The sequence below is a fragment of the Melozone crissalis genome, unplaced genomic scaffold (genome assembly GCF_028551555.1).
Source record: "Melozone crissalis strain CALT ecotype California unplaced genomic scaffold, PUWL_Pcris_2 ptg000061l_1, whole genome shotgun sequence".
Classification (NCBI taxonomy): Eukaryota; Metazoa; Chordata; class Aves; order Passeriformes; family Passerellidae; genus Melozone; species Melozone crissalis.
The window spans coordinates 6,405,895-6,432,416 of record NW_026535839.1 but is presented as its reverse complement, the minus strand read 5'-3'; the positions used below and the strand labels follow the sequence as shown (position 1 = coordinate 6,432,416).

Below are 26,522 nucleotides of genomic sequence, written 5' to 3'. Positions count from 1 at the left end.
GCGTTGCTCAGAGAGGTTTTGTGGTGTCTTCAGGGCCCTCCCTGGAGCTGGGGCTGGGCTCTTACCCGAGTTTGCCTACGGGAGCAAGGAGACACCAAGGCTTCCCAGTCCCACCCAAACCTGCCCCAGTAAGTCAACTGCTCTCGCCCCAGGGTCAGCAACAGTGAGGTTTTATTTATCAGATTTAAAATTGTCTTTTCCATCTGGGTAAATTCTTTGGTTTAGTGGCATGTTCAGGTATGAATTATTTTGCTTCAAGACAGACAATCTCCCTACCCAGACCCCTCTGCTCCCCTCCCCGAGACTCCCCCGCTTGCAATGTGGTGCTGCTTTCCAGCGCAAAGTGAGCTGTTCTCCGGAGGGGACTGAGTGTCCCCTGAAGCCCCCGAAGCTGCGGTGACATCAAGGCAGTGGCTGTGTGCTGGCTCAGACACAAAGGGCCCCAGGTGCCACCTAGTCCTCCCCACCACACAGGGCCAGCAGAGCCTTGCGGTAGTCGCCAGAGGTGTCCTTCTGCAAGAGGGAGAGCTGTGTCAGAGAACCAGCCCTGGGCAAGCCTGGTTCCAGGTGCTGGGCGCAGCTCCATGTCCTGCACACCCTGCAGGCAGCCCTGCAGCAGTGGAAGATGCCAGCACATCCTCTCTACGCCCAGACCAGCCAACCCTGGGGCTGCTGGGTGCAGGTTCCCCCTGCCCGGGTGATGCTCAGCCCTTGTGCCGCTCATGGCTCAGGGCCAGGACTCAGCCAGACAAGGTGATGTGCCAGGAAGGGATGTCCCTGTCCCCTCACCTCAATCATGTGGTGCAGTGATTTGTCAAACAGGTCTATGAACTCGCCCCGGATGTTGAACAGGTCAATCTCGCTCCGAGAAATCATGATCCGGGTCAGGGTCCTCTCATCTGTGCCTGCACCCTGCAAGGGAGAGCTTCAACAAAAAGCCCTGCAGGGACTGGGGCTCACAGGTGCTCCTGGCATCTCCAGCACAGTCCAAGCTGTGGCCCACAGGAAGGCCACAAATATGAGTCTGGAACACCTCTCCTGTGAGGAAAGGCTGAGGGAACTGGGGTTGTTCAGCCTGAAGATGAGAATGCTCTGGAGAGACCTTATTGCAATCTCTTAATACTTAAAAGGGGCTTTAGAAAGATGGGGACAAGCTTTTTAGCAGTGAATGTAGTGATAAGAAAAGGGGTGATAGTTTTAAGTTAAAAGGGAAGATTCAGACTAGTTACAAGGAAGGAATTTTTTACAGTGAGGGTGGTGAAACTGGCACAAGTTGCCCAGAAAGGTGGTGGGTCTCCTCTCTACAGAAACATTCAGGTTGGTGGGGCCTTAGATAGTCTTGAAGACATCCCTGCTTATTGCAGGGAATTGGACTAGATGAAACCTTTAAAGGTCCCTTCCAACCCTAACTGTTCTATGATCTCTCCTTGGACATATGCTGGACTTGCTGCCAGCAAGACATCATCCTGACACATCTCCTGATACCCCCAGATGTTGGTTTGAGCCCAGCCCTCCCTACTCCCTCAGGGACAGCCAGAGGACAAACCCCATCCCTTCCATGGGTTAAAGCACAGTCCCAAAGGAGCCCAGCCCAGCCCCAGGAGGTTCTGTCCTCACCTTCATGGACTTGTAGAGCTTGTCAGCAAAGAAAGCCGGCTTGTTCTTCACACTCCGGACTGCGACACACAGAGGGGACAGAAAGGGGGTTCATGGCACCCAGGGGACACAGCACAGCAAGGAGCTGTGGCAGCACTGTCTCAGCCACAAGCCCTCCTTGGTACAAGGGTGCAGGCCTGGCCCTCTCTAGGGACCCCATAAGTGCCCCAACCCCATGCCCCAGTGGAGTCTCCATGGCCCAGCATGGAGATTCCCAGCAGGAATCTCTGCCCCCCTGCCTTGGCAGTGCCAGCTGGAGGGGCTGCCTGCCCTCTGAGCCCTGTGCAGAGGCAGCACTGACCGATGGCCACGAAGGCGTCACGGACATCTCCCGACATCCGCTTCTTGATGGCGTGCTCCACGTCGTGGTTGGTCATCTTGATGAACTCCTGGAACACTGGCCATGGGGGAGAAGAAAGAAGGGGTCACTGCTGAGGTGCTCCAGCCCAGCTCTGGGCACCCCAGAGACTGGAGCCTCAGCTCTGGAGACTTCTGGACCAGGTGGGACCAGAGCAGGCTTGGGTGACTTCAACAGGCCACCTCAAATGCCAGGCCATACCATCTCTTTCCACTGCCTCATGCCCACCACAGCTGGGGAGACAGGGCTCACCCTCAGCCTTGAGGGGACCCCCATCTCCCCATCTCCCACCCAGCCCAAATCCAAGCACTGGTGCTGCAGCTGATGGAGAAATGGGATCCTACCTCTGCGGAGGTGGGGGTAGCTGCGGGTGCAGAGGATGCTGAGGAATCGGGTCTCCAGGGAGTCGCTGGAGTCATTGCTGGACACATCAGCAAGTTTCTGGGAGAGAACAAAGAGTGAACATGGAGACATAGCAAAGAGGGACACAGGTGTCAAAAAGCTCTTCCTGGGACAGCCAGTCCTGACTGGAAACCCTTTTGTAAAGACATTATGAGCAGGAAAATAGCTGAGGATTTTTCCCCCTAAAAAAGGCATTTCCTCTGCATGGGTGTGAAGCTGCACACTCACAGATTATCTCTAAAAAAGGATATTTTCCAGTTTTTTATGGAAAAAGCTCTGCAATACTCATGGTTAAGACTTTTTTGTCCTTTGTGGAAGATGTTTCAGGGCTGCCAGATCCAGAAACCACTCTGGGCCACAGCAGTGCTGCCTATGAATGAAATGGCTTCCATTCCTCTGTGGGCATCAGTGGGAGGCTGTGCTCATCTCATCCATTAGGCCATTGCAGGAGAAAGTCACTCCCTTCCCCAGTTCCCACTTTTGGGGAGCCAGGGAAGGCAGCCCTGAGTCCCACAGTGCCTGGAACACAGGTCCCACATGCAGGCAGCAGGCAGGCTCAGTCCCCAGGGGCAGGGCAGGTGCCTTTCTCCCTCTCCTGCCCCACACTGCAGGGAAGTGCCCTCATTGCAGGTCCCATCTGTCCCCTTGTCCCCCATCCTGATGCAGGAGTCCCAAGCCAGTGAGCACAGCCCATGGGGTCAGAAAGGCCTGGCTTGTGGGGCTGCAATTCCCAGCCCCAGCCCTGCACCCCAGGGCTGCAGCATCCCTTCAAACGTGCAGAAGGGTGAGGAGCAAAAGGCAGGCACTCACCAGGGTCTCAGCAACAACCTGGTGGAGAGAGAGAGACAGGAAGACAGGGTCAGAAGGGTCAGAAGGTGCTGCTCAACTTTTATAACTCCCTGACAGAGCAAGGGAAGTCTAGCAAAATCCCTTCAAACTACCTGTCCCCAGGTCCCCTGCTTCCCCATGAGCAGGACCTGTGTCCTCCTCCAGTTTGGCCTCTACACCAGGACCTTGGGAAGGTGCTCTTTGCCAAACAAAGTGAATCCCCCAGCCCTGGAGCTTGGGTGCCAGCCTATTGCTTCTATTGGAGCATCCTTGCCTGGCTTTAGGCTGGCTCCCACCAGCCCACCTCTGCCAGTGGGATGAGGGGAAGGGCAGCTGTGCTGACAGAACACAGCGTGGTGCCAGGTCAGGTGCCACCTGGCTGGCTTGTCCCTGTGCATGTCATCCCTGGCTCTCTCTGTGCAGCAGGGGGAGGTGAGCAGCAGAACATGCAGTGGGGGTGCAGACAGTGAATGGGCAGTGATGCCTTTGGATTTTAGCTTTTATATTTTACATATATTTGTAATCCTGCAGTGCCTTAGTGTATAACTCTAAACTCCATATAGAGTTAAACTCCATTATCTGCTGCTTTCCCATTTTAGTCAGACAAAACAATTCCTCTCTAGGCCTGGGAATCAAGGACACCTTATTGTCTCAGGCCCCAAGAAATGTAAACAAAAGGGAGCTGAGGGGGAGCGAACTTGGGGTAAATGACTTCATTACCTGAAGCTGTAATTGGAATATTAACCGCTAATATGCAAATGGAGCAAACTTATAAAACTATGAAAACCTGTGACCTGTCATACATTTTGGGTGTAGCCCCAAAACGTACCTGAAGGCCCTTCAATAAACATAACTGCTTTTTATTCCCTTAATTTTGTCTGGCCTCTGTTTTTAGGTAGTCCCAAAAAGGCAGGAGCAGAAGTACAAGCAGAGAGGGTGGCAGGGTGCAGGCAGTGCATGGACAGAGGTACAGGCAGAGTGTGACAGGGTGCAAGCAGTGCACAGACAGGGACACAGGCAGAGAGCGTGACAGGGTGAAGGCAGTGCATGGACAGGCACACAGGCAGCACAGCATCCACTCCCTCTGCTGGTGGCAGCCCTGCTGGGAATGCTGTGCTGCTCTCCTGTGCATTGGAACATCCAGTGCTGACACAGCACAGCCAAGCAAGGTCTCAGGTTGGACCCTGCACAGATCTTCCCATCCCCTTATAGAAAAGATGCAGCCCTGAGGAGCAGGGGGCCAGGGGACACAGCCCGTGGGCCACAGGTCTCCTGGGACCAGGAGCTCAGCCAGGGAATGGTCCCTACACCTCCCTGCACTGCTTCTGGCTGCTCAGCCTCCCCCCTCCAGTTGTCTCACCACACCAGGAAGGGTTTGGAGCACCCCAGTGTGTCAGGGCTGCCCCCTGCACAACACACAGACATGGGTGGCTCCTACAGACCAGCCCAAAGCTGCCTTTGAAGCTCAAGAACCAAATTTTAGCATCAGTGTGTGCTGCTGAACCCCAGAGTGGCAGCTCTGCAGCCTACAGCAGGGGAACTCCCTGGGGCTGCTATCCCCATGCACGGAGCAGCAGAGCTTCAGGAATCAGGAATGGGAGCTTTACCTCCAAGGGTGTCATTTCACCTGGCATCTCCTCCTGCAGTTCACAGACACCCTGGCCCAGCAGCATTTACTTCCCTGAGATTGTCAGTTCCAGACCAGGGCATGCAACATCCTCTCCTTTTTTTTAATGCAAAGCCCATGAGAGCACTGCCAGTATGGGTCTTACCTTGGCATCTTCGTGTGCCTGGGTGAGGTTCTCTGGTCCTTCGTCGCGGTTGCCCTGTGGTTGGATACAAAAATCATGGAGATGGAGAGGGGACATCTCCTGGGAGAGCCCCACGTGAGGGGGTGGCAGACAGTCCAGCAGCGCTGCCCAGCCAGGCAGGGATGCTGTGTCTCTCCAGCCACTCCTTCCAGACCCCCAGCACTGCCTGTGGCAGGGAGAGGAGAATTCCCAGTGAGAGCTGCTCTTACCAGAGCCAGGGAGACGAGAATCCTCTTGAAATGCCCCGATGTGTCAGAGCTCAGGTCATCTTCCAGGCTCTTGTGGTAGGCTGTGGAGAAGGGATGGCTGAGCCCTGCAGCTCAGATTCCCACCCACCAGTGCCTGTTGTGCTCATGGTCCCCATGGGAAGCATGGCTGAAGCAGATGCTGAATTCAAGGGAAGAGGGGATCACCCCAGCAGCTCTAATGCCCTGAGCATAAGCACAGCCTCTTCTCCAGGTACTCTGGAGGAAATAGGATCACTGTGAAAGAGCCCTCAGGGAAGGAGACATTGATGGCAGAGCTGGGGCATGTCACCATGAGATGGAGAGAGGCGAGGACCAAGCCATAGACCCAACCCAGAGACAAAACTTTGCCTGGGCTCTGAAAGGACCTTGCACAGGGTGCTCTGTGCCCAGAACCTGGGTGCTCCCCTGTCCCTCCTGTGCCCTACCTTCCTGATAGGCCTCATTGATAGCCCTGATCTCCTGGTTGTTCCGCGTGGCCATGATTTCGATGAGGACGCTCTCATCTGTGCCAGCCCCCTGGAAGAGAGAGCCATGGTGGGTGCTGCAGGTGCCAACACCAAATGGGGACAGGATGGCACTGCCCTGCAGTGCCAGGCAAGGAGGGGTCCAGAAACCATGTGGCAAAAGTCTATGCCCAGCAAATGGGCTGGTAGGAATCAACATGGAAGTGTGCAAGTACACTGCTGGTGGGGTCCCAGCTGGTGTGACCGGTGGATAGCAGTGCATGTCACTGGTTTGCCCCTACCATGGCCCCTACCAGCTGGCTGAGCACGCTGGGCTGCAAAGAGGCATGCAAGTCTTGAGTGCAGACCAGGTCTTTGTCCTGGAGCTTTCTGATCTTTTCTTCTCCATAAGAGAGAGACCCTGGGGCACGTGAAGCTGTGGCATTACCACCCTGGGCCACCAGCAGTGTGACAATTACCTCCACAGCCTTCCTCAGCTGCTTGGCATCGTACTGAGCCGGCGTCAGCATCAGCCCGAGGATCAGCTTGGCCAAGCTGCCAGACAGCTCAGACTTCAGGTCTGCCAACAGGTCCTGCAAAAGCATTTGAGGGGTCAGTCCCCAGCTGCTTCTGCAGGGATGGACCAGTTGAGGCAACATGAGAGAAAAAAAAGGGGAAGAGAGGTAAGGGATTGGAGACATGTGTGAAAACCCTTGGGGCAGTTTGAAGTCACATATTTGGGTGGCTCTGGGGAGATTCTTGCTCTGGAGTTCTCTGTGCAGAGCAGCAAGCAAAGGAGAAGGGACACCCTCGCTTGGGCTGGTGGGGCACCCAGAGTGGGAGGCTGCTGTGACAACTGTTTTCCTTGGGAGAGCCATGCCAGGGCATGTGGGTGTGCCCCAGCTGCCCACTGCTCCCTGGGCAGGATTCCTTCCAGTGAGGGGCTGATCTCCATGTGGGAGGGGGCAGGATGTGGGCAGGAGGAAGCAGGGTGGGATGGAGGCTGCAATACCCTGCCATAATGAGCCTTGTAAGCCTTTATGATCTGTTGCCTCTGGGCGTTGCTCCTCTTGGTCACCACCTCTATGATGGCTCCTTCATCCGTGCCTGCAAGGACAGCAGAGCCACACTGTGTCAGTATGTCACCGTGTCACCCCTGATCACAGGCACATCACCACCCCTACAAGCTGGGTAGGCAGGGAAGGGAGAACTCCCACAGTCTCTATTCCCCCTGGGGCGTCCATGCAGCTCTGTGTGGGTCAGGGTGGATTCTGTGCCCCAGGAGCTGCTGAGGAGCAGCAGGAAGGGCCCAAAGGCACGGTCCCCACTTACCCAGGCCCTTCATGGCCTTCCTCAGCACCTGTGCATCACCATCGTCATTGAAGTCTCCTGCAGGCTGCACGGTTCCTCGCAGCTGTGGATGCAGAGAGGGGGTCATGGTCACCCTCAGGATGAGAGGGAAGGAGGAAGGGATGAAGGGATGGAGAGATGGAGAGAAGGAGGGATGGAGAGGAGGGAAGGTGCCACCCAGCAAGCTGAGGCCAAAGCAGGTTCTGTGTTAGTGCAAGCACCTGGGGATCAGTGAGGATCTCCCCACCACCGTCACCCCTTCCATTAAGGGGCAAACCATAGCCAGACCAGCAGAGTGCAGGAAGAGGACAGCAACAGACAGTCCCTGGAGCCTCAGTGTCCTGCCCAGTGTTACACCTGCCTGCCCTAGCCTGGAACATCTCAGCCTGGGCTGGCCATGTCACTGAGAGACAGAGGAGGAGTCACTAAAAGGTTGCCCACTCCTGCCCTACAGTTCTATCCTCCTGTGTCCCTATGCTCCAAACACATCTCCATCCTCACAGTGTTCATGTAGGGCTCAGGGTGTATTTTCTGCACATCCCAGAGCACCCTTTTGTGGGAGTTTCAGCTGCATGCATGTTGCCACTCCCCATATGCAGCCATGCCCTGGCCAGCTCTGGGCTGCCACGGGGGGCAGGAGTTCTTTGGTGGGCACTGGAGCCAGGGCTGCATGTGATGCATTGCAGAGACATGCAGGACCCACTGCCCCAAGGGAGGAAGGCCTCAGAGAGAGGAGGGGGTTAGTGGAGCCCTCGGGGGGGCAGCCAGCCCTGCCACGGTTCCATCCTGCCAACCTCGTACCCCAAAACCAGAGAATGGCACCGAGAGAAGCCGGGGAGCGAGAGTCAGAGCAGAGGAGTGGGGCTGGCTGTGCCCCATGGCAGAGAGGAGCAGCCAGGGGGTCCCAAGCTGGCAGGCAGCACACAGGGGTGCAGGGGGTGGGTGCTGACCTCTACTTTGACCGCACTAAGCTCCCACATCCGATAGGCCACCTGCGCCGCCTCGGGGAAGAACTCACCTGCAGCACTGCAACGGAGGGCAAGGACAGGGGACAGTGAGCCATGGGGCCCTGCACCTGCCAGCAGCCCCCCTCACCCTGTCCTGCTCCTCCACGAGGGGTGTTTTGTATCCACTGGGCACAGGGGCAGGAACCAGGTGCTTGCTGTGGGGCTGGATGGGTGGGAATGGGAGGAAATGTGTGGTGAATCCCAACCTCCCCCACCAGAGCATCCTCCCTCCAGGGGTTTGGCCCTGCCCTGCAGGGCTCCCATGTGCCAAGGAGGGACCATGACATTGTGGCTGGCCATGCACAGGGGCCACAGGGCCCCCTGTACCAAACCACAGTCACTGTGGGTGCTGCTGGTCCAGGTGCTCCACCAGGCTCTGACCCAGATGTTGTACCCAGCACCAAGGGAACAAAGAGGGACAAAAGGGGGTGACAGGGGGTCTTACTCATCGTCCCCTCCACACAGCTTCAGCAGAGCCTTCTTGTACTCCCCAGACGTGTCCTCCTGGAAAAGCAGATGGAGACAGAGGACCATGCAGTAGGTAAAAACAAGGTAGTGCCATGGGATGGGCTCATGGAGAGGGGTCTACCTGAACCCAGCACAGCCCTCCCAGGGGCGCTGGCATCATGAGGGAGCCAGCAGCAGCAGCTGCTTGGTGAGCAGGGACCCCCAGCACTTACCTTTATCATGTTGTAGAGAGATTTCTCATACTTGGTCCTGAACACCTCCCGGATGTCCAGCATGTCGATCTCGCTGCGCGACACCATGATGCGGATCAGCGTGTTGTCCCTGGTGCCCAGACCCTGCAATGGACCAGCCCCACATCAGGCCTGGGATAGCCAAGCAACTCTGCTCAGCCCATCACATGTTGGACCTTCTATCTGATTTATACCCAGCCCTGGCTCTGAAGGAATAACTCCTTTGGAGGGAAGGGCAGAGACCCCAGGTCACCTAAGTCCTGCCTTCATGGACCTGTGTCACCCTGCTCTCCAGCAGCACCCCGTGGCAAGGGGACCCTGCAATGCTGGGGACCTGTAGATAAGGGGAAATACACTCACCTTCATGGCCTTGTAGAGCCTTTCAGCAAAATACTCTGCTTTGCTCCTGATGCACTTCACTGCAGGGAAATTGAGGTGTGGTGAGGGATGCCAGCAGCCAGCTTCACTAGTGCCCCCAACCTCTGAGCACCCACACCCCATGGGAACCACATCCAGCATCCCCACCCATCCTAAAGGAGCCTCCCTGAGCTCCCTGATCCCAGGTACAGCCACAGCCCTGACCCCGCTGGCCCCTGTGCTGAGCCCTCCCAGCCCAGGAAGGGCAGTGCTGTGTTTCTGCAGGATCCCCATGTGGGGCTGGCTTACCCACGGCCAACATCAGCTTCTCAAAGTCACCAGAGAGCTCCCCCCGGATGCTCCTCTCAATGGGCTTCCCAGCAATCTTCAGATATTCATCAAAGACTGTGGGATGAGAGCAAGGAGATGCCTGGAGGAGCTGCCAAGGCACCTTCAGGCCCACCCTGAGCTCGCAGGTGATGCTCACCCAGGCGGAGATGCTGCCTGCTCCTCCGGCCAAGGATGAAGATGAACTGGGCCTCATCTGTGCCCCATTTCAGCTCCCCAGCTTCCAGCAGGTCCTGGTGGGATGGGGAAGGTGGCACAGCCTGACTCAGGGTGCTCCTTTGGTACCCACCCACCTTTTGCAGCCTAAATCCAGATGTCCCAGTGCACCAGCCCCATCCCTGCCCAGATACCACCTATCAGAGCGACCCACCAGGGCTCACCTTGGCATCCTGCTCCACCAAGTCCTCGCTCACCACATCATCCTCTTCCCTGGCACCCTGTGGGACAGAGATGGGCTCAGCCCTGCAGGGCACAGGCACCCACCACCTGCAGATGCCGGACGGATGGACATACCTGAAGCAGAACAACAAGCATCTTCTTGAAGTGGCCTGATGTGTCTCCAACTATGTCAGCTTCCAGGTCTCTCCCATAGGCTGGTGGAAAAGGAAGGGAAGAGGTCAGACCTGAAGACCTGGATCCCTTCACTTCTGCCCTTTTTGTGGCCCAAGAGGACATGGGGCAGCCCCTTCCCTTTCTCAGCCCTCACCATCTTTGTAGGCAGCCACCAGGTCATGGATCTCCTGGTTGGTGCGGGAGGCGAGGATCTCAATGAGGCACTTCTCATCTGTGCCGACACCCTGCGGGCAGAGACACAGCCCCATGAGCCCTGGGCTGGCTGGGGTGCCCTCAGAGGGGCCCTGGGCAGCGTGCCCACCCCTGGGAGGGTGCCCACCCCTTCCTCACCGAGATGGCATCTTTGATCTCTTTGGCATCTCCATAGGCTGGGGGCCGCATCAGGCTCACGATCAGCCGCTCAAACTTCCCCGTCAGCTCGTACTTCAGGTCTGCAATCAGGTCCTGGTGGAGGGGCAGAAAGGGGCTGGGGGATCCTCTGCTCCACAGCATCTCTGAGTGGCTCCAGGGAGTGCTGGGCCCCTGCATGGGCTGGGGGGTGGCAGCCACAGCCACTTGTGTTTGCAGTGGGGCCAAGGGGCAGGGGGTGCTCCTGGCTTTACCTTCCCATAGAGGGACTTGTAGGCCTGGCAGATCTCCACCCGCTGCTTGTTGCTCCTGGAGGTGATGAGGTCGAGGATGGCCTCCTTGTCACTGCCTGTGGGGAGAGCCAGGAGTCACCACAGCCAGCCTGCTGTGCTCAGAGCTGCTCTGGAGCTGGGGCTGGGAGGACAAGCAGAGCCAAGCTGGCTCCAGGGAGGAGAGGAAACCAGGAGAGTCAGCCAGCTGAGAGGGGAAGGGATGCAGGACACCCAGCGATGCAAGGGTCAACCAGGGAGAAAGGGACACCAAGGAAAAAGGGACACCAGGGGTAGCCCTAGGACAGTCTGAGGAGCATCCATACCAAATCCCTTCATGGCATTGTACAAGGCCTCTGCATCCTGGTTGGCATCAAAGCCCTGGAAATCCTTCACTGAGCCCCTGTAGACCTGTGGGAAAGGAGGAGAGAAGGTACAAGAGGAAGGAGCAGCCCCAGAGGGATGGAGAAGGAGAAATTGAAGCTGAGCAGGAGTGAGGTCAGATCCATTATGCTCAGGTTGCCCAAGGCAAAGCTCAAGCTCAGACATAAACAGTTGTTTTCCTCTGCAGTTGTTCCCTTTCCTGTTTACTCTCCCTACAGAGGGAATTAATTTTCCACTGCCCGTTGCAAGCAAGGAACCACTTTGGATGCTGAGGATGAGACAAAATTACAGGCACAAATGGGCTTCTAAATGGAAAACTCTGGGAAGCACCAGAGCTGCCAACAGCGTGTCCTGCTCCACCATGCACTGCCGTGGGGCCCAGGCTGATCCAAGGGGCTGGAGCAGAGACCCTGGGTACTGGGAAAGGCTTTCCTGAGAGCCTGAGGGATCCTGGGGGTTGATATGAGCCACTTCTATCTGCTCTTCAGCCACATCCAGACTGGCCAGGAATGACACCTCCAGAGACCTCAGGAAAAAGCAGGGACCAAAATCCCCCTTCCCAGGTCAGCATTGTTCAGGGAATTCACACCATGGGAGCCTGAATGAGATCAGCATCCCCCTGGGTGAAAGCAGAGGTGAAACCATCCTGGCCCCACATGAGGAACTGGGATACATCCCCACCAGAGGCACAGAGTGGGGAGAACTGAGCGGCAGCATTTCTTTAGCTGTCATGCTGACAAACAGGAGGGCTGGGAGCTGAGCTGGGGCTGTCAGCTGTGTCAGCACTCTGGGAAACTGAGCATCCTCCCTTGGCTCTGCTTGTGCCAGCTGGGTCTGTGCACCTCCCTGGGCTCATCTGCTCAGGATCTGCTGCACGGCTTCCTGAAGATCTCAGGAGCTGCACAAGGGCCCAGGCCTGCTGCCAGCATGGACAACTAAAGCCAACATATCCTCAGAGAAGATGGGCATCAATGTCCCTGACCCAGGAAGTGCCTCCAGGAATGATCCCAAGGAGATGGACTCAGGGCAGCTCTCCTGGCTCCCATCCCAATGTCACAGCAGCTCTGCTGCACATGCCCCCAGCACCTTCACAAACAAACCAGCCTCTCTCCTCCTGTTCTCCAGAGAGAAGCTGAGCACATCCCACAGGCCCTCCTGGGAGGAGCTGCTGGCACTGGTGTCCCCAAGAGGAGATGCTGCCCTTCCAGGGAACCAGGCAGGCACGGGACAGATCGTATTGCAGGTGATTCATCAGGAGAGCTGGATTTAGCCCCACTTCCCAGCAGCTCCCAGACCCTCCTGGCTTGGCACAAGCTGCTCCCACACACATGCCTTACAGGCATGGAAATAAATTGCAAGGCAGAGGTGCCTGGAGGCAGCAGGAGTGGACAAGGTGGCTGGAGGGTATTGGGAAGTCGAGATGTTGGCTTTGGTTAAATGGAGAGGAAGAGCAGGGCTGTGTTCCTGCCTGCTGAGCCATCAAAGCATGAGCTGCCTGCCTTGCTGGAGCAAGGGAAACTGAGGCAGGAGCTCAGTGCTCTGCATCACCCCACACTCCCTGCATTCTGTGTGGGAATGAGCCCCAGGCAAGTGTGGGAACATCAGCTGGGATGGAAACAGCATCCTGGCCACTGCATACTCCTCATACCCCCTTCCCCCTTTCCGTGCTGTTTCAGCTGCCAGGGGCCTCCTGCCTCCCCTCCTCCAGCCTCTGAGTCATCCTGGCCTGTCCCGGACCTCCCAGCTAAAAATAAGCCACACTGGGGCCAGGAGGGTGGAAGCGAAATTCCCAGCGTGGCTTTGCTCTCTCCCACCCCATGGCTGCTCGGGGTCCTGGGCTGCTGCAGGAAAATGCTGCACTGTGCCTCAGTTTCCCCACCCAGAGCAACCACTGCCTTAGCTGGGCAGGAAGCTTTGGGCAGTAAGGTTGGAGGGAATGATTGCTGGATTTCTCCAGGGGATGGGAAGCAGAGCCTGGCCCCAGCAGAGCAGAAGGAGGCTCTGGGCTGGGACTCCTCCCCTGGCAGCAGGCAGGCTGCACCGAGCCAGCCACGCCTGCCCATCGAGGCAGGGCTTCCACCCACACCGAGATGTTTTCCTGGCTGCAGGGGAGCACCTGCTCACACAGCTGCCACACTGCACCAGCCCGGAGTGGGAAATAATCCAGGCTGGGAGAGGGGAAAGGCCCAAACAGGGCTGCATGCCTTGCAGCATGCTCAGGCAGGAGTTTTCTCCATCAAATGCCCAAATCCCCAGTGCAACATCTCCTCTCCTCCCCTTCCCATGGCCCCGCTTCTCTTCCCCATCCCACTGTGGTCCCAAAAGGATTTTTGCTCCTTGCTGTCCCTGCTCCCCAGCCCAGCACTTCCCCCATCTGCATCACATCCAGACAGCACTGGCTGGAGAGGCAGGAATGTAAACAGGCTCTGGGCAGCACGGTGTCCATGCACGTCACCCCATCCCTGCTGCTGCTGCTGGAGACACTGCCCCAGCCCTGGGGGCTGCCCTGGGCCCAGCCCCGCCCTGGGGAGGTCACCCTTACCTTTCCTTGGGGTGCCATGGTTCAAAGCTGGAAATCACTGGCGTGAGGGCAGGGAGGAGCTGTGGAAGGGAACAGAGAGGTCAGTGTGAGCCAAGGCCCCTCTCTGCAGGCTGGGTGAGTCAAGGGAGGGTTTGCTCCCTCCTGGGGGTGGTGCCCATGGGAGAGCACTGCCGTGGATGGAGCAGGGAGAGGGGAGAGCACTGCCAGGTGCTGCAGGATGGAGCAGGGAGAGGGGCATTGCTGGCTTTGCACAGCCACCCTGTGGTTACTGAGCCTTTGGAATCTGGCGCTGAGGGCACCCCACAGGCCAGGGACAGAGCAGAGCCTGCACAGTTTCCTGTCAGTACCAAGAGAAACCAGAGGAGAAAAATGTGCTGAATACGTGGAAACAGGCCGAGCATCCTCTGCAGGGCTGGGCCTTCTCCCTGCACCCCTCAATGTCCCTTCTGCTCCCCTGCAGCCCCAAACCCTGGGGCCATTCCAGCTTCAGCAGCTGCTGGGGACATTTCCTTGTCTCGTGGTGCTGGGCAGCCCCCACAACATCCCCAGAGCTGTTATCTGAGTTTCTGTGCAGCCATCAAGGCCACCACCAGTCCCACACATCCTTGGAGACCAAGAAACACAGCTGGGTTTCCAGGGTAACTCGCAGGTTGTTTTCTAACACCAGCACCATTTATAACTGCAACCCACTGCTGTGTGGGCTCTCCCCACTCTCCCAGAGAAAGTCCCCCAGCAGCGCCATTTGCTCCAGAAGAAGCTGGTAGAGGGAGAAAAACAGCTGGAAAATGGAGCCCGGCCATGAATGAACCGCTGAGCGTCAGCTGAGGCCCCGCCTGGCTCCTTCACCCTCCCTCTGAGACACGTCGCAGAAAAATGCAGAGCAGAGCAGAGCAGGGCCACCCCGGGGGATTTCTGACCCACAGGAGTTCGGTTTCATGCCATGGAGCGGGCAGGAGAAATCACATGAACTTCCCATGCCTTGGCTGCACATCCCTGCGGGGGCTCCCATGCAAGGGGAGACCCCAGCCCCACAACCATCTGTGCAGCTGGGTGTCCCTGCCTGGGCACAGGGAGCTTCCAAAAGCACCCACAGGCTCCGTGCCTGAGGGGAGAGAGTTTTGCAGAAGCGCGGAGCTGCTTTCACCTCCCCTTTCCCTCCAGCCGGGGAGGGTGTGAGCCTCGCCCCTTCCCGTGTTGCTGCCCGGGGACAGCCCCACACGTCCCGCAGGCAGTGGGGCCGCACTGCGGATGCTGGGTGGGTGCCAAGGGGTCCCACCCGGCACAAGCAGCCTGGTAATGCCCCTCTGGAGCCTGTGAAACCTCCTGGGCATGGGGAAATCCCAGCATGGCCCAGCCCCGCTCCCTCACTCCATCCATGCGGCAGCGGGGCTGAGAACACCCAGCTCATCTCGGCAGCGCTGGGGAATCGCCGACCACACCCAGTCCCCGAGCTGTCCTTGTAGTGTCCCGTCCCTGTCCCCGCTGCTGGTGACACCTGCGCGGATCCCGGGAGAGCAGCCCCGCGAAAATCCCCGCACAAACACAGCCCGTCCATCGGGCAGCATGGGGGTACACCTGCCCCCCACCCAACAACCGAGACATGTGGGTTATGGGGATCCCGTGGGAAATCCTGAGTGATGCACACAGCCTCTGTGGAAGCTTGTTTTGCCAGCAGTGCACCCCTCCAGGCTCCCCAAAGCCCCCCCAGAGCTGTGAGCTCAGGGCTGCACCCCAAGAGCCCGACTGGCTTGGGGGGCTCCCCCAGCATAGAGCCACAACACCCAGCACCCCGCCACCCCCTGTCCTGGAGCAAAGGGAGCTTCCCCGGGTTATAAATACCGGACCATCCTCCTGCAGGGCTTCCCCAAAATGCCCGCCCCACCCCACTGCCAAAAGCTCCCAGGCCTTGCGGAGCTCCGGGCCCCGGGGCTGCTGTGGCCTGCCTTTACCAGTGCACAGCTTGGTGGGTACCAAGGCAGGGGGATCCCTCCCCAGCCTGGATCCCGCTGGAAGGAGGGCAGGAGGGATGGGCGGTTCCGCAGCCGCCGCAGCACCAAAGCCCGCACGGACTGAGGCGCATCCCGGCCGGGACACACCCAGCGGGGCCCGCAGCCCCCACCTCAAAAGCAGCCCCGGCAGCACAGCAGCCCCCGCGGTTTGCCAGGAAGGAAAGATTTTTCATAAAAACAAAAACCGCAGGGATTCCCCCTACAGCCACCCCTTGGATGGAGCCTCCCCTTGCGCAGCTCACCGCCCAGCCCAGCCAAGGCTTTCCACGACTTTCCTCCCCCCAGGCCATTGCGGTAAAAAGTGCCCGTCCCGGTCGGGCACCCCGCCCCGCACCCCCGCCCCGCAGCCGCGGTGCCCCGGCCCGGGCGGGCACTGACCGGCAGCGCGGAGCTCTCGCCGGGTGCGCTCGCAGGAGCCGCGGCCGCGCTCGGGCTGTGCGCGGGGCCGAGCGCTCGTCCTTGGCCAGCAGCTGTTTCCTCACGGCCACAGCGTCACCGCCCCCTGTCCCCGCCTGCCGCGGCCACATCCCACCCCCGGTGCCGTGCCAGAGCTCAGCCCGCGGCGCGCAATGTCACCCCCGCAAAATCACCCGCAAAATCACCCGCGGTGCGACGGCGCCCGGTGTCACCCGCAAAGTCGCCCTGCTGTGGGGAATGGGGGTCTCCTGGCACAGAGCCCCGCTGGTGTGTGCGGGGCGCTGTGCCAGCAGCGGTGGCTCGGTGCCACACGCACACTGCCAGGCAATGCCGGTGGTTGCATTTCAGCGCAAGGAAATGTCACCCTCCTGTCCCCCCAGCTGTGGTTTCCTGCCAGGCGCAGGGTACCCCAGTGCCTCCCGGCCCTGCCGCCAGCCAGCCACCTCCTCCCGCACCAAATCACCCCAAATCATCCCAAATCACCCCTTCCCTGCTCATGGCTGGGAAATGTCTGTCCCTGACCCTCTGCAGGAGTCTGAGGAGGGACAAACGGCCTGACCTTGGTCCCCCAGGACCCGCTTCAGGAGGGAGGTACTGACCAAGGCTCTGCAATGAGCACCCACGGGGCAGGACCCGGGCTGGAATGATGAGCTGGCTTTGCCCCCAATCTTCTCTTGCCGTGCTGCAGACAGGGATGAGATGCAGGCTGAGGCTCTCCAGGATGCTCCTGGCAGGCTGTACCGCTGCCTGCACTGCCCTGAGGCCGTTTCCTTCCCCGCCTCACCCACGTTTAACCTTCTTTGCCACCACCCAGCCAGTGGCAGGGCTGGAGGAGCTGGCGGGGCGTCCCAGGAGCCACGGGCGGTGCTGTGTGACACCAGCCAGAGCAGAAAACCCCAAGGGACTCCTGGGGATGCTGAAGGCTGCTGGTGTGTAACCTTCCAGGCATCCCAGCCCTGGTGGTACCCTGTGACCGTGTTCACAGGGTTTCTTGGATGAGGGAAGAGATGAGGATCTTACTCTATGTTTCAGAAGGCTTGATTTATTATTTTATGATATATATTACATTAAAACTATACTATATTAAACGAATAGAAGGAAAGGTTTCATCAGAAGGCTGGCTAAGAATAGAATAGGAAGGAATGATAACAAAGGTTTGTGGCCTGGCTCTCTCTGTCCGAGCCAGTTGACTGTGATTGGCCATTAATTACAAACATCCAACATGGGCCAATCAAAGATCTACCTGTTGCATTCCACAGCAGCAGATAATCAATGTTTACATTTTGTTCCTGAGGCCTCTCAGCTTCTCAGGAGGAAAAATCTTAAGGAAAGGATTTTTCATAAAAGTAGTCTGCAACAGTACCCACCGGCTTGAGCATCTCTCTGGGGTTTCAAGGCAGCTGAGCTGCTCAGCCCTGCCTGTGTGGGGCAGCACAGCCCCCAGGATGGCTGGCATGCAGCCCCAGGGCTGTGCTCCCCTGGCAGCGTGAGACCCTCACGGCCTCCCAGCACTGGCTGCTCCTTCCTGCCCTGTTTTCCCCTCAGAGCAATGTTCCCCCGGGCTGGCACTGGTATCTGGAGACCTCGCTCATGTGAGATGGCGTGGGAGACAAGCACGGCTTTGTTCAGGCTGTGCTGCAGTGTGGGACAACAGCCCTGCTCTCCCTGGCTTGTGTGCTGAGCCCCCCTGCCCCAGAGGTGCTCACAGGGTCTCTGGATATGGGGTTGCCCCACAGAGCCAGGACAGAGGGTACATCTATGCTTTGGATGCTCTGGATCCTTCCTTGCTTTGCTCCTCCATGGCTCCCACTCCCTTCCTCTGCTCCTTGCAAGCTGAAAGCCAGAGGATGGGCTGAGCCACAGCCTGAGAGTTTTTATCTCAAAATACTGTAAGCAGACTCAACCTGAACACTATCTACAATAAAATCAAAGTTAGTTCTTCACACCAAAACACCTCCTCAGAGCCCAGGCTTGGTCTTCTTCTCCCAGGATGCTGATGACCAAGCAGGTCACCCCATCACCTCCTCCATGGCCTCTCCTTGCCTGGTGCAGCCGTGCAGAGCAGCTGTGCTGGTGCCCAAGGACACTCATGTGCCTCACTGGCCCCAGGGACCTCACCTGGGACCCCCATCCACACAGCCCTGTGCCCTCATCTAGGCCCAGCCTGGATTTACCCCTGCCCTGCTTGCCCTCCTCTGCTCAGCCCCTGTGAGCTGCACCCCAGGGATGCCCAGATCCCAGGAAAGTGCAAGCAGCCCCAGGATTTCTCTTTGGGGAGTTTCAGCTGGACATTTTGCTGCAGACATCCCATGGAGCTGGGTCTGTGCTCCTGTGCCTTGCTGCTGCAATCCATTTCACATCCTTCTGTGTCCCCCAGGGGCTGCTGGGCTCAGTCATAGCTGTAGGAGCACACACCCCTAAACCCCAACCCAGCCTTGATACTGCTCCTCTCTGCCTGAATCTCCTCCAAAAGCAGCTCCACAGACTGAGATGTGCACCCCTAAACCCCAACCCAGCCTTGATACTGCTCCTCTCTGCCTGAATCTCCTCCAAAAGCAGCTCCACAGACTGAGATGTGGGTCCTGGTGCAAGGAGCGGGGACAGAGGGAAAGAGTTCCCCTTTCCACTTGCCCAGGGAGCTTGGAAAAGTGAATTAAACCCCCTCAATAATACCTCTGAGCCTATTAGCATTGCAGGCTGTGTGTATGATTTGGAAGGCGTTGTGGGAAAAATATTTCTGCATAGATTTCCCATTGTGCAGCCCGGAGCGGTGGTCAGCAGAGGGAGGGCCAGGGTGCTCCCAGAAGGGATTTAAGGGGACAGCCTCAGGGGGGCATTCCTGGTGCTCCCTGTCCTCAGCAGCTCGTTCTGGAGCAAAGGATGGCTGCGGTGAGTCTTTCGTTTGCAGGAGAAGGGAAAATCGCCGGGGCTTGGTGTCCTGGGCGGGACCGGGGCTGTGCAGAGGGGGAGAGATGCTGGGGGCGGCTCCTCCTCACCCCCAGGGCACAGCATTGTCCTGGGCATTGGAGCTCCCTGCGACACCAGGAAGGGCTCATCCTGCGGGTCTGGCTGCGGGCAGGGCTGTCCCTGTCCCCTCCAGTTCCAGGCCACAGCAGGGATCGCCTGTCCCCTGTGCCCCAGGGATGTGCCACTGCCCGGGGTGTCCCCCCATGGAAGGAGCAGATGATGGCATTTGGAGTGTGTGGCACGGCTTTGCTTTGCTGTGGGGTGACCTGGAGGTCCTGGCAGCACCATGGGATGTGGAGGCAGGTTGTGCAGACCTGGAGCTCCTGGGAAAGGATGTGCAGGGTGGGGGAAGGCACATAAATCCCAGGCATGGCATACCAAGCACAGCTTCCTCCAAGCACAGATGTCGCACAATTTGGGGTTTCTGCCAGGCTGACATCCCCATTGGTGCCCCCAGAAACTAAAGCATTACTGCACAGGTTGAGTCTCTCCCTGAGCTGTGCCATTGACCCACAATTACAGGTGCTGGGGGAGCATCTCCAGCTGAGCAGGTGGGTCCTTCCTGGTGCACTTCAAGGCAATTTCCAGGAGCAGAGCATCTCCCATCCTTCCTTGTCTGGCATGGGTTCTGTATTTCAAATAGTTTCAGTGTCAAAGCTGGGATAATCCTGACTGTGCATCCCTGCTGAGGAGGCTGCTGGAGCAACAGGACCTTCTGAGCTGGCAGGGGGGTCAAACACGTGTCCTTATCCCCTCTCACAAATTGGACATGCATAGCTGCATTTGTCACTGGGGATGAGAGAGCAGCACAGCTGCTTGAGCCCCAAATCTGCTCCAAAATGGGCTGTTTTACTGGCAGGGACAGAGAGCAGGCAGCACCCAGCGAGTGCAGGAGCACTGGGGATGGTGGGACCTGCAAGGCCACCACTGAGTCTGGGTTTGTGTCACATCAGGGTGGTCAGTGGGTGAGGCAGAATAGAAATTTTCCTGGGTATAAATCCATTTTGATTTAGGTGGAATGTACATCTTTAAGTGTGTAGCTTGCTGTGTAGCCTGACTGCAAAAGCCTGGGCTCAGAGAAACTGCTTCAGTGGAAACAGAGATGAAGGGGGGGAGACAGAAGGTGATAGAGAGAGACAGAGAGACTGCTGTGAGAGCAGGTCAACCTGACCTAGGAATTCTTTCTGATAAAGAAGAACTAGCTGCAAATGCCATGCGAAATTCGTAAAAATTAATCTGTATGAACCTATTGTGAAATTGTATGCATGTGTATTTGAGAGGGGATAAAAAGGGACTTGAAGTTCCCAGAAGTACACATGTCATTTTAAAGGAATGATTCCCACATGTGTCCAGCGCTGTAACAAACATTCCAGCTTTACAACTTTCACAAAAGTTGTGGAGTTTTGTTTATTTCTGCAAAACAGTGGGGCAGCAGTGGGGCAGAAAACAGTGGGGCAGCACACAGTGGGGCAGCACACAGTGTGGCAGCAGACAGTGTGGCAGCAGACAGTGTGGCAGCAGACAGTGTGGCAGCAGTGTGGCAGCACACAGTGTGGCAGCACACAGTGTGGCAGCAGTGTGGCAGCACACAGAGTGGCAGCAGACAGTGTGGCAGCAGACAGTGTGGCAGCAGTGTGGCAGCACACAGTGTGGCAGCAGACAGTGTGGCAGCAGTGTGGCAGCACACAGTGTGGCAGCAGACAGTGTGGCAGCACACAGTGTGGCAGCAGACAGTGTGGCAGCAGTGTGGCAGCACACAGTGTGGCAGCAGACAGTGTGGCAGCACACAGTGTGGCAGCACACAGTGTGGCAGCAGTGTGGCAGCACAGAGTGTGGCAGCACACAGAGTGGCAGCAGACAGTGTGGCAGCACACAGTGTGGCAGCAGTGTGGCAGCACAGAGTGTGGCAGCACACAGAGTGGCAGCAGACAGTGTGGCAGCACAGAGTGTGGCAGCAGACAGTGGGGCAGCACACAGTGTGGCAGCACACAGAGTGGCAGCACACAGTGTGGCAGCAGTGCCCTCACTGCTGCCGCTCTCCCGTCCTGCAGGTGCCGTGCTGGGGCCGGCTGCGCTCCGTTCCCCGGCTGCTGTCCCGCAGGAAGCGAGTCCCGGCCGGCCCGGGGGGCTCCAGCCTGCGCCGCTGCCTCTCGCCCCTGGACCTGGCTGCGCTGGGGGTGGGCAGCACGCTGGGGGCTGGGGTCTACGTCCTGGCAGGGGAGGTGGCCAAGAGCAGCTCTGGCCCGAGCATCGTGCTCTCTTTCCTGATTGCAGCCGTGGTGTCTGCCCTGGCAGGGCTGTGCTACGCCGAGCTGGGGGCCCGAGTGCCCCTGGCTGGCTCTGCCTACCTGTACAGCTACGTGACAGTGGGTGAGCTCTGCGCCTTCCTGGCTGGATGGAACCTGCTGCTGTCCTCTGTCATCGGTACAAGGCCCTCCTGATCTTCCTCACCATGTGTTGGTGGCTTTGCTGGGTGTCCTTTGAGACCTCACAGGACCAGACCACAGCCATCCCCTCTCCCCAGGTACTGCCAGCGTTGCCCGGGCCTGGAGCGCTACCTTTGACCAGCTCCTCGGCAAGAGGATGGGGAGGTTTTTGGGTGCTCATGCAGCCATGACCTCTGTGGGGCTGGCAGAGCACCCAGATGCCTTTGCTGCTGGCCTGGTGGTCCTGCTGGCAGGTAGGATGCTTCCCCCTGTGCCACCCTCCATCAGGTAGGATGAGCTCCTCACCCCACTGTGGGCTCTTCAGGATGGGGCTGACCCCTCTGATGGCTTTGCCATTTCCCTGAGCAAAGAATGGGGAATGGAAAGGGAATCTGGGGAAATCTGCAAGTTGTCCTGAATTTACCACTGCCCCCCTTTTCCACCCTCCCCAGGAATGTCTACCCTGATGTCATCCAGGACCTCATCCAGTTCTGATTTTTTATTCTCCAGCGCTTCTTTGCTTTGGAGTGAAGGAGTCCACCATGGTCAACAAAGCCTTCACAGCTCTCAATGTGCTCGTCCTGCTCTTTGTCACAGTGAGTGGCTTCATCAAAGGCCACATGAGCAACTGGAGGCTCAGGGAGGACGACCTGCCACAGACCGCTGCCCAGGAGGCTGGGTATGAGGGGCTTCACTCTCCCTGTGCTGCCTTCAGAGTGGGGTGGGGAGTCAGTGCTTTATGCCAGGAGACACAGTTTTATCCCAGGAGACACCACTTTCTCTGTTTCTCCCTGTTGGCAATGTGCCAAAGAGTCAAAGCCCTGCTGGGTTGATGCTGTGGGTTGAGGGGGTTGGATGTTCAGCTTGACCCCATCCTGGGACCTCTTTGCACTGACCCCTCTGCACTGCCTGGCTCTTCTTCCTCCTCCCCAGGAACCAGTCCATGGCTGACAACATCACCAGTGCCTTTGGGGTGGGAGGCTTCATGCCCTATGGCTTCACTGGCACCTTGGCTGGAGCCTCTGCCTGTTTCTATGCCTTTGTTGGGTTTGACTGCATTGCTACCACAGGTAACTGGGGTGGGGGTGCTGCTGGTGGGACCCTCCCTGCAGGGTGGGCTGGCAGTGACTGTCCCCACAGTGCTGGGAACTGGTGTGAGGCTGGGAATTGGGCACATTCCCAGCTCTGTGCTGCAGCCACCCTCTCCTGCCTTTCCTGAGTCCTCGTGGAATGTCTGGGCTAATCCTGGAGCAGAGACGTTCTCTATCCCAATATCCCTGGGGCCCAGAACATCCAGTGGTCCTTGCTAGAAGGTCTCTGTGTCCTCTCTTGGGGGGATATGGGATCTTCTCTCCAGCCTGTGCTGGGCTCTTAGCCTGCCATGCACATTAAATGAGCCTCTGTTCCTACAGCTGAGCTTGTTCTCCCCAGGGGAAGAAGTGAGGGACCCGCAGAGATCCATCCCCATGGGCATCATTCTCTCCCTCCTCATCTGCTTCCTGGCCTACTTTGGGGTGTCTGCTGCCCTCACCCTGATGATGCCCTACTACCTGCTGGACACCACGAGCCCTCTGCCAGTGGCTTTTGAGTACATTGGCTGGAGCAGTGCAAAGTATGCTGTGGCTGTGGGGTCACTGTGTGCCCTGACCACCAGGTGAGGGGCATCCTCTGATGGCATTTCTGTGTTTCAGAGCAGCTACTGGAGCTGAACACATCCAGGAGATATCCCCAACCCCTCCCTCCTGAATTCCTCCTTGCCTTTCCTGCTTGATTAAAATCCCTTCCACACAAGGATGTTCCCACCCTGGCCCTTCCTGATCAGGGAGAGCAGCCAAAGCCCTTGGCATGCCACTGAAGGAAGTGGCCAGGTGGCACCATGTCCACAAGGATGAGCTGGGGTGTTCTGGCATGCACAGGTGACTGCAGACATCTCTTCCCTGACACTGTCCCTCATCTGATGGTGAGGAAGGTGATGATGTTGTTAGATGGTCTTGAGAAGGTTATGGGCCATACAGATGAATGGGAGCTCCCTTGGAGGGGCAAAAGGCAGGATGGCACCTCCTGCATTCCTCCCCTCTTCTCCCCCGTGTCTTCCCCTGTCTCATGCAGCCTCCTGGGCTCCATGTTCCCCATGCCAAGGATCCTGTATGCAATGGCTCGGGACGGGCTCCTCTTCCAGCCTCTGGCCCAAGTCAGTCGCCGTCAGTGCCCGGTGGTGGCAACTCTGGTGTCGGGGGCAGTGGCAGGTGGGTGAGTGCTTGGGTCACCCTCAGCTGTGAGCAGGCTTTGGTGGGTGTCCTCCTTCCCTCTAGCTTTAGTGCAGCTGTTTGAGCCTTGTCTCTTCACCCAGAGACAAATCTCCTCACGGTGGGTGAGGACCATTTGGCCTTGATGGAGTCCCAGCCTCTCTGCACCGCCAGGCAGGAGGTGACAGGATGCTTTGTGCTAGTGACCAAAGCACCACCAGTCCACTGAGGTTGTGTTGCAGTGGGAGTCAGGAGAATATGAACTGAGGTGGGCACAGCAGCACTGCCAGCTCTGCTCAGAGGCTGAAAGGGCTTCTCCTCTCCCCAGCTCTCCTGGCCCTTCTCTTCGACCTGAAAGCCCTGGTTGACACCATGTCCATTGGCACACTGCTGGCCTACTCCATGGTGGCTGCCTGTGTGCTGCTGCTCAGGTGAGACTGCTGGGACAGGGGACAGGGCTCAGCCAGCTTCTGGGACAGGGCAGGTGCAGGTTTGTGTGCACTGACACCCAGTGTCTGCTCCTCAGGTACCGGCCTGAGCCCAGCGCTCGGGACCCTCCTGTGGGGAAGGTCCCAGCTGTGCAGCCATGGTGGAACCACCTGGTGCAGTCACCCCCCCATCCCACCCCGCGCTCCTCTGCCCTGGTGGTCTGGGCTCTGGCAGCTGCAGGTGTGTCTGGGATGATGGATGGGCTCTAAGGGAGCTGGCCTGGGGGACCCAGGGGGGACATCCCTGCCATAGCAAGGGCTGGCCTGGTGGAAACCACCCAGCAGCAGATGCAGGGGCTGCACGGCTCCTTCCAGCCCTCATCCCACTGCCCCAATGGGACTTCAGGAAACCTCCCAGAGGGAGAGAAAAGCCAAACCCACCATGAGAAGCCACCCAGCCGTGTCCCCCAGTTGTCATTTGTCCCCCATGGCAGCCTGGCAGAGGGATGGCACAGCCCAGGGGAGCTGCCCTGACACTGTTCTCCCTCTGCAGCTGCCCTGGCCTGTGCCCTGGGCTGGGTGAGCTCTGCTGGGCTGCCCTGCCTGCGGGCTGGGGGTGCCTGGTGCATCACAGCCCTGGCCCTGTCTCTCCTGGGGATCCTGGCAGCAGCTCTTCTCATCTGGAGGCAGCCTCAGAGCCAGGACAAGGCATCCTTCGTGGTGAGCACCCAGCCCAACCCTCAGGATGTACCTGGGGCACAGAGAGCAGGCAGGTGCTGCAGCCCTGTGAGGAAAGGGCCATTTGGGGCTGTTCCCTCAGCTGCAGGTCAGGCACATCTTTGCTGCATCCACATTAATGAGGCACTGCTGGAGGCAGCATGTGGCTCATGGGGTTTTCCATAGGGACCATGAGGGTTCTTCCCTCCATGGGCTGAAGGAGCATCTCCCAGCTGAGGAACCAGGGCTGCTCTTCAGTAAAAAGATACTGGCCTTAACACCTTGGCTTACTTTTATGAGTGCTTTGTTGCCTCTCACCTCAAATCCTGCAGTACCTCCTGCCCCAGTGTAGGACCTGTCAACCAAAACACCCTCCCAAGCATCCCTCTCCAGCACAGGCTGCAGCCCCAGCTTGGATCTCTGAGCCTCACAGCCAGGCTGGGCTTCCCCTTGCCTGTGGACAACCAGCCAGAGCAACAAAGAGCTGCATTTAGCTGTGGAATTTACCCTGCAGGTTCCCTGCCTGCCCTTCCTGCCTCTCCTCAGCATCTCCACCAACGCTGTGCTGCTGGCCCGGCTCAGCGCGGCCCCCTGGCTGCGGTACCTGCTCTGGATGGCCGCGGGTGAGCACGGCCCCTCCCGAGGCCGCGGAGCTGCCTCCAGCCCCTCTGGGGGGAGGGCTGGTGGTTTGAGGCACCAATGTTGCTCTGAGCAGTGGTGGGGAGGGAGGAGATGCTGACCCTTGATGTCCGGCAGTGGTGGGAGCACCGTGTCCTCTGAAATGTGGCCCAAAGGAAGGGGCCAGCGCTTGGTGGCTGGGAGGGGAAGGAAGAGAAGCAGCCCATTCACACCCTATTCTGCCCTTTCCCAGGTTTCCTCATTTACTTTGGCTATGGGATCTGGCACAGCACTGAGAGCCCCTGGCCTGAAGGGACAGGTCCTCAGGAGCTGCCCCAAAGCAGAGCCAGGGAGGTGCCCCTGGAGCCCCGTGGCACTGCCCTGTGCCCATCTGCTCCGGGGCAATGAAAGGGGATGGCCAGTTCCTGAGTGCCTGGCTCCCTCCACCCTGCGCCCAGGGGCAGGGAAGGGCCTGGCTCCCTCCATCTTGTGCCTGTGCCCAGGGAAGCCCCTTGGGCTGTGGCTCCTGTCCCACAGAGGGGCCCAGCCCTGCCAGAGCTGCAGGAGCTGCTGCCCCGAGTCTGGTGAACCTCCCTGAGCACCCCAAATCCTCACAGCGAGCCCCTGCAGACAGAGTTCTGTTTGGAGAGGATAAAGCACACAAGTGGTTTTGCTGTTGTTACTGGGGAGTGTTTTTGTGGTTTTTTTTTCCTTTGAAACCTTTCCCTGCAGCCCCCCACAGGCCCCTTGCCCACCCTGTTCCTTCAGCTGCTCACAATGAGGTGGAGAGGCCTCTTGTGCTGCCCTGACCCTCCATTTCACCTGGGCACCCAGCCTGAGCTGCTATCATCCCCCCCATGACTGCCAAGGTACTGCCTGGTCCAGGCTTTCCCCCTTCAGAGTGTGCAAGTCCTTTTCTGCACTCATTTATTCCTCCTCCTCAGTTCCCAGTGTCCCCTTTCCCAGAGTCGGGCACATTCTTCCACGTCCCACGCAGGATCTGCCTGTGGGGCTCTGGGATGTGGTACCAGGTGTCCAGAGCAGCATCCCAGAGCCCACCAGCTCACATCCC

General features: G+C 58.4%; 2 protein-coding genes across 5 annotated transcripts; one reads left to right on the top strand and one right to left on the bottom strand.

Annotated features, from left to right (window-relative positions):
• Positions 1-200: 200 nt before the first annotated feature.
• Positions 201-16,119, bottom strand: ANXA6 (annexin A6). 4 transcript variants are annotated; one of them, XM_054288000.1, is made up of 26 exons: positions 16,010-16,119; positions 13,623-13,681; positions 11,023-11,107; positions 10,682-10,776; positions 10,410-10,523; positions 10,213-10,303; positions 10,020-10,099; positions 9,887-9,943; positions 9,646-9,739; positions 9,468-9,563; positions 9,162-9,220; positions 8,784-8,906; positions 8,549-8,607; positions 8,047-8,122; positions 7,079-7,160; positions 6,759-6,853; positions 6,226-6,339; positions 5,729-5,819; positions 5,265-5,344; positions 5,017-5,070; positions 3,227-3,244; positions 2,359-2,455; positions 1,958-2,053; positions 1,618-1,676; positions 790-912; positions 201-513 (listed from the first exon to the last, which is right to left on the bottom strand). In XM_054288000.1, exons 2-26 carry the CDS (start codon positions 13,638-13,640, stop codon positions 454-456), a joined length of 2,016 nt encoding a protein of 671 aa, XP_054143975.1. In that variant the 5' UTR covers positions 13,641-13,681; positions 16,010-16,119; the 3' UTR covers positions 201-453. The 4 variants fall into 4 exon arrangements, with proteins under 4 accessions (XP_054143975.1, XP_054143976.1, XP_054143977.1 ...); XM_054288001.1 differs by lacking the exon at positions 16,010-16,119 and adding an exon at positions 15,572-15,642; XM_054288002.1 differs by lacking the exon at positions 3,227-3,244.
• LOC128944812 (cationic amino acid transporter 2-like) lies at positions 15,186-26,259 on the top strand. Its single transcript, XM_054288262.1, has 15 exons — positions 15,186-15,191; positions 15,917-16,315; positions 21,034-21,439; positions 21,540-21,695; positions 21,952-22,120; positions 22,375-22,511; positions 22,873-23,095; positions 23,551-23,687; positions 24,016-24,118; positions 24,214-24,356; positions 24,669-24,835; positions 25,347-25,455; positions 25,704-25,769; positions 25,988-26,125; positions 26,219-26,259. The coding sequence occupies exons 1-15, from the start codon at positions 15,186-15,188 to the stop codon at positions 26,257-26,259; spliced, it is 2,400 nt and encodes a 799-aa protein (XP_054144237.1).
• The last annotated feature ends 263 nt before the right edge of the window (positions 26,260-26,522 follow it).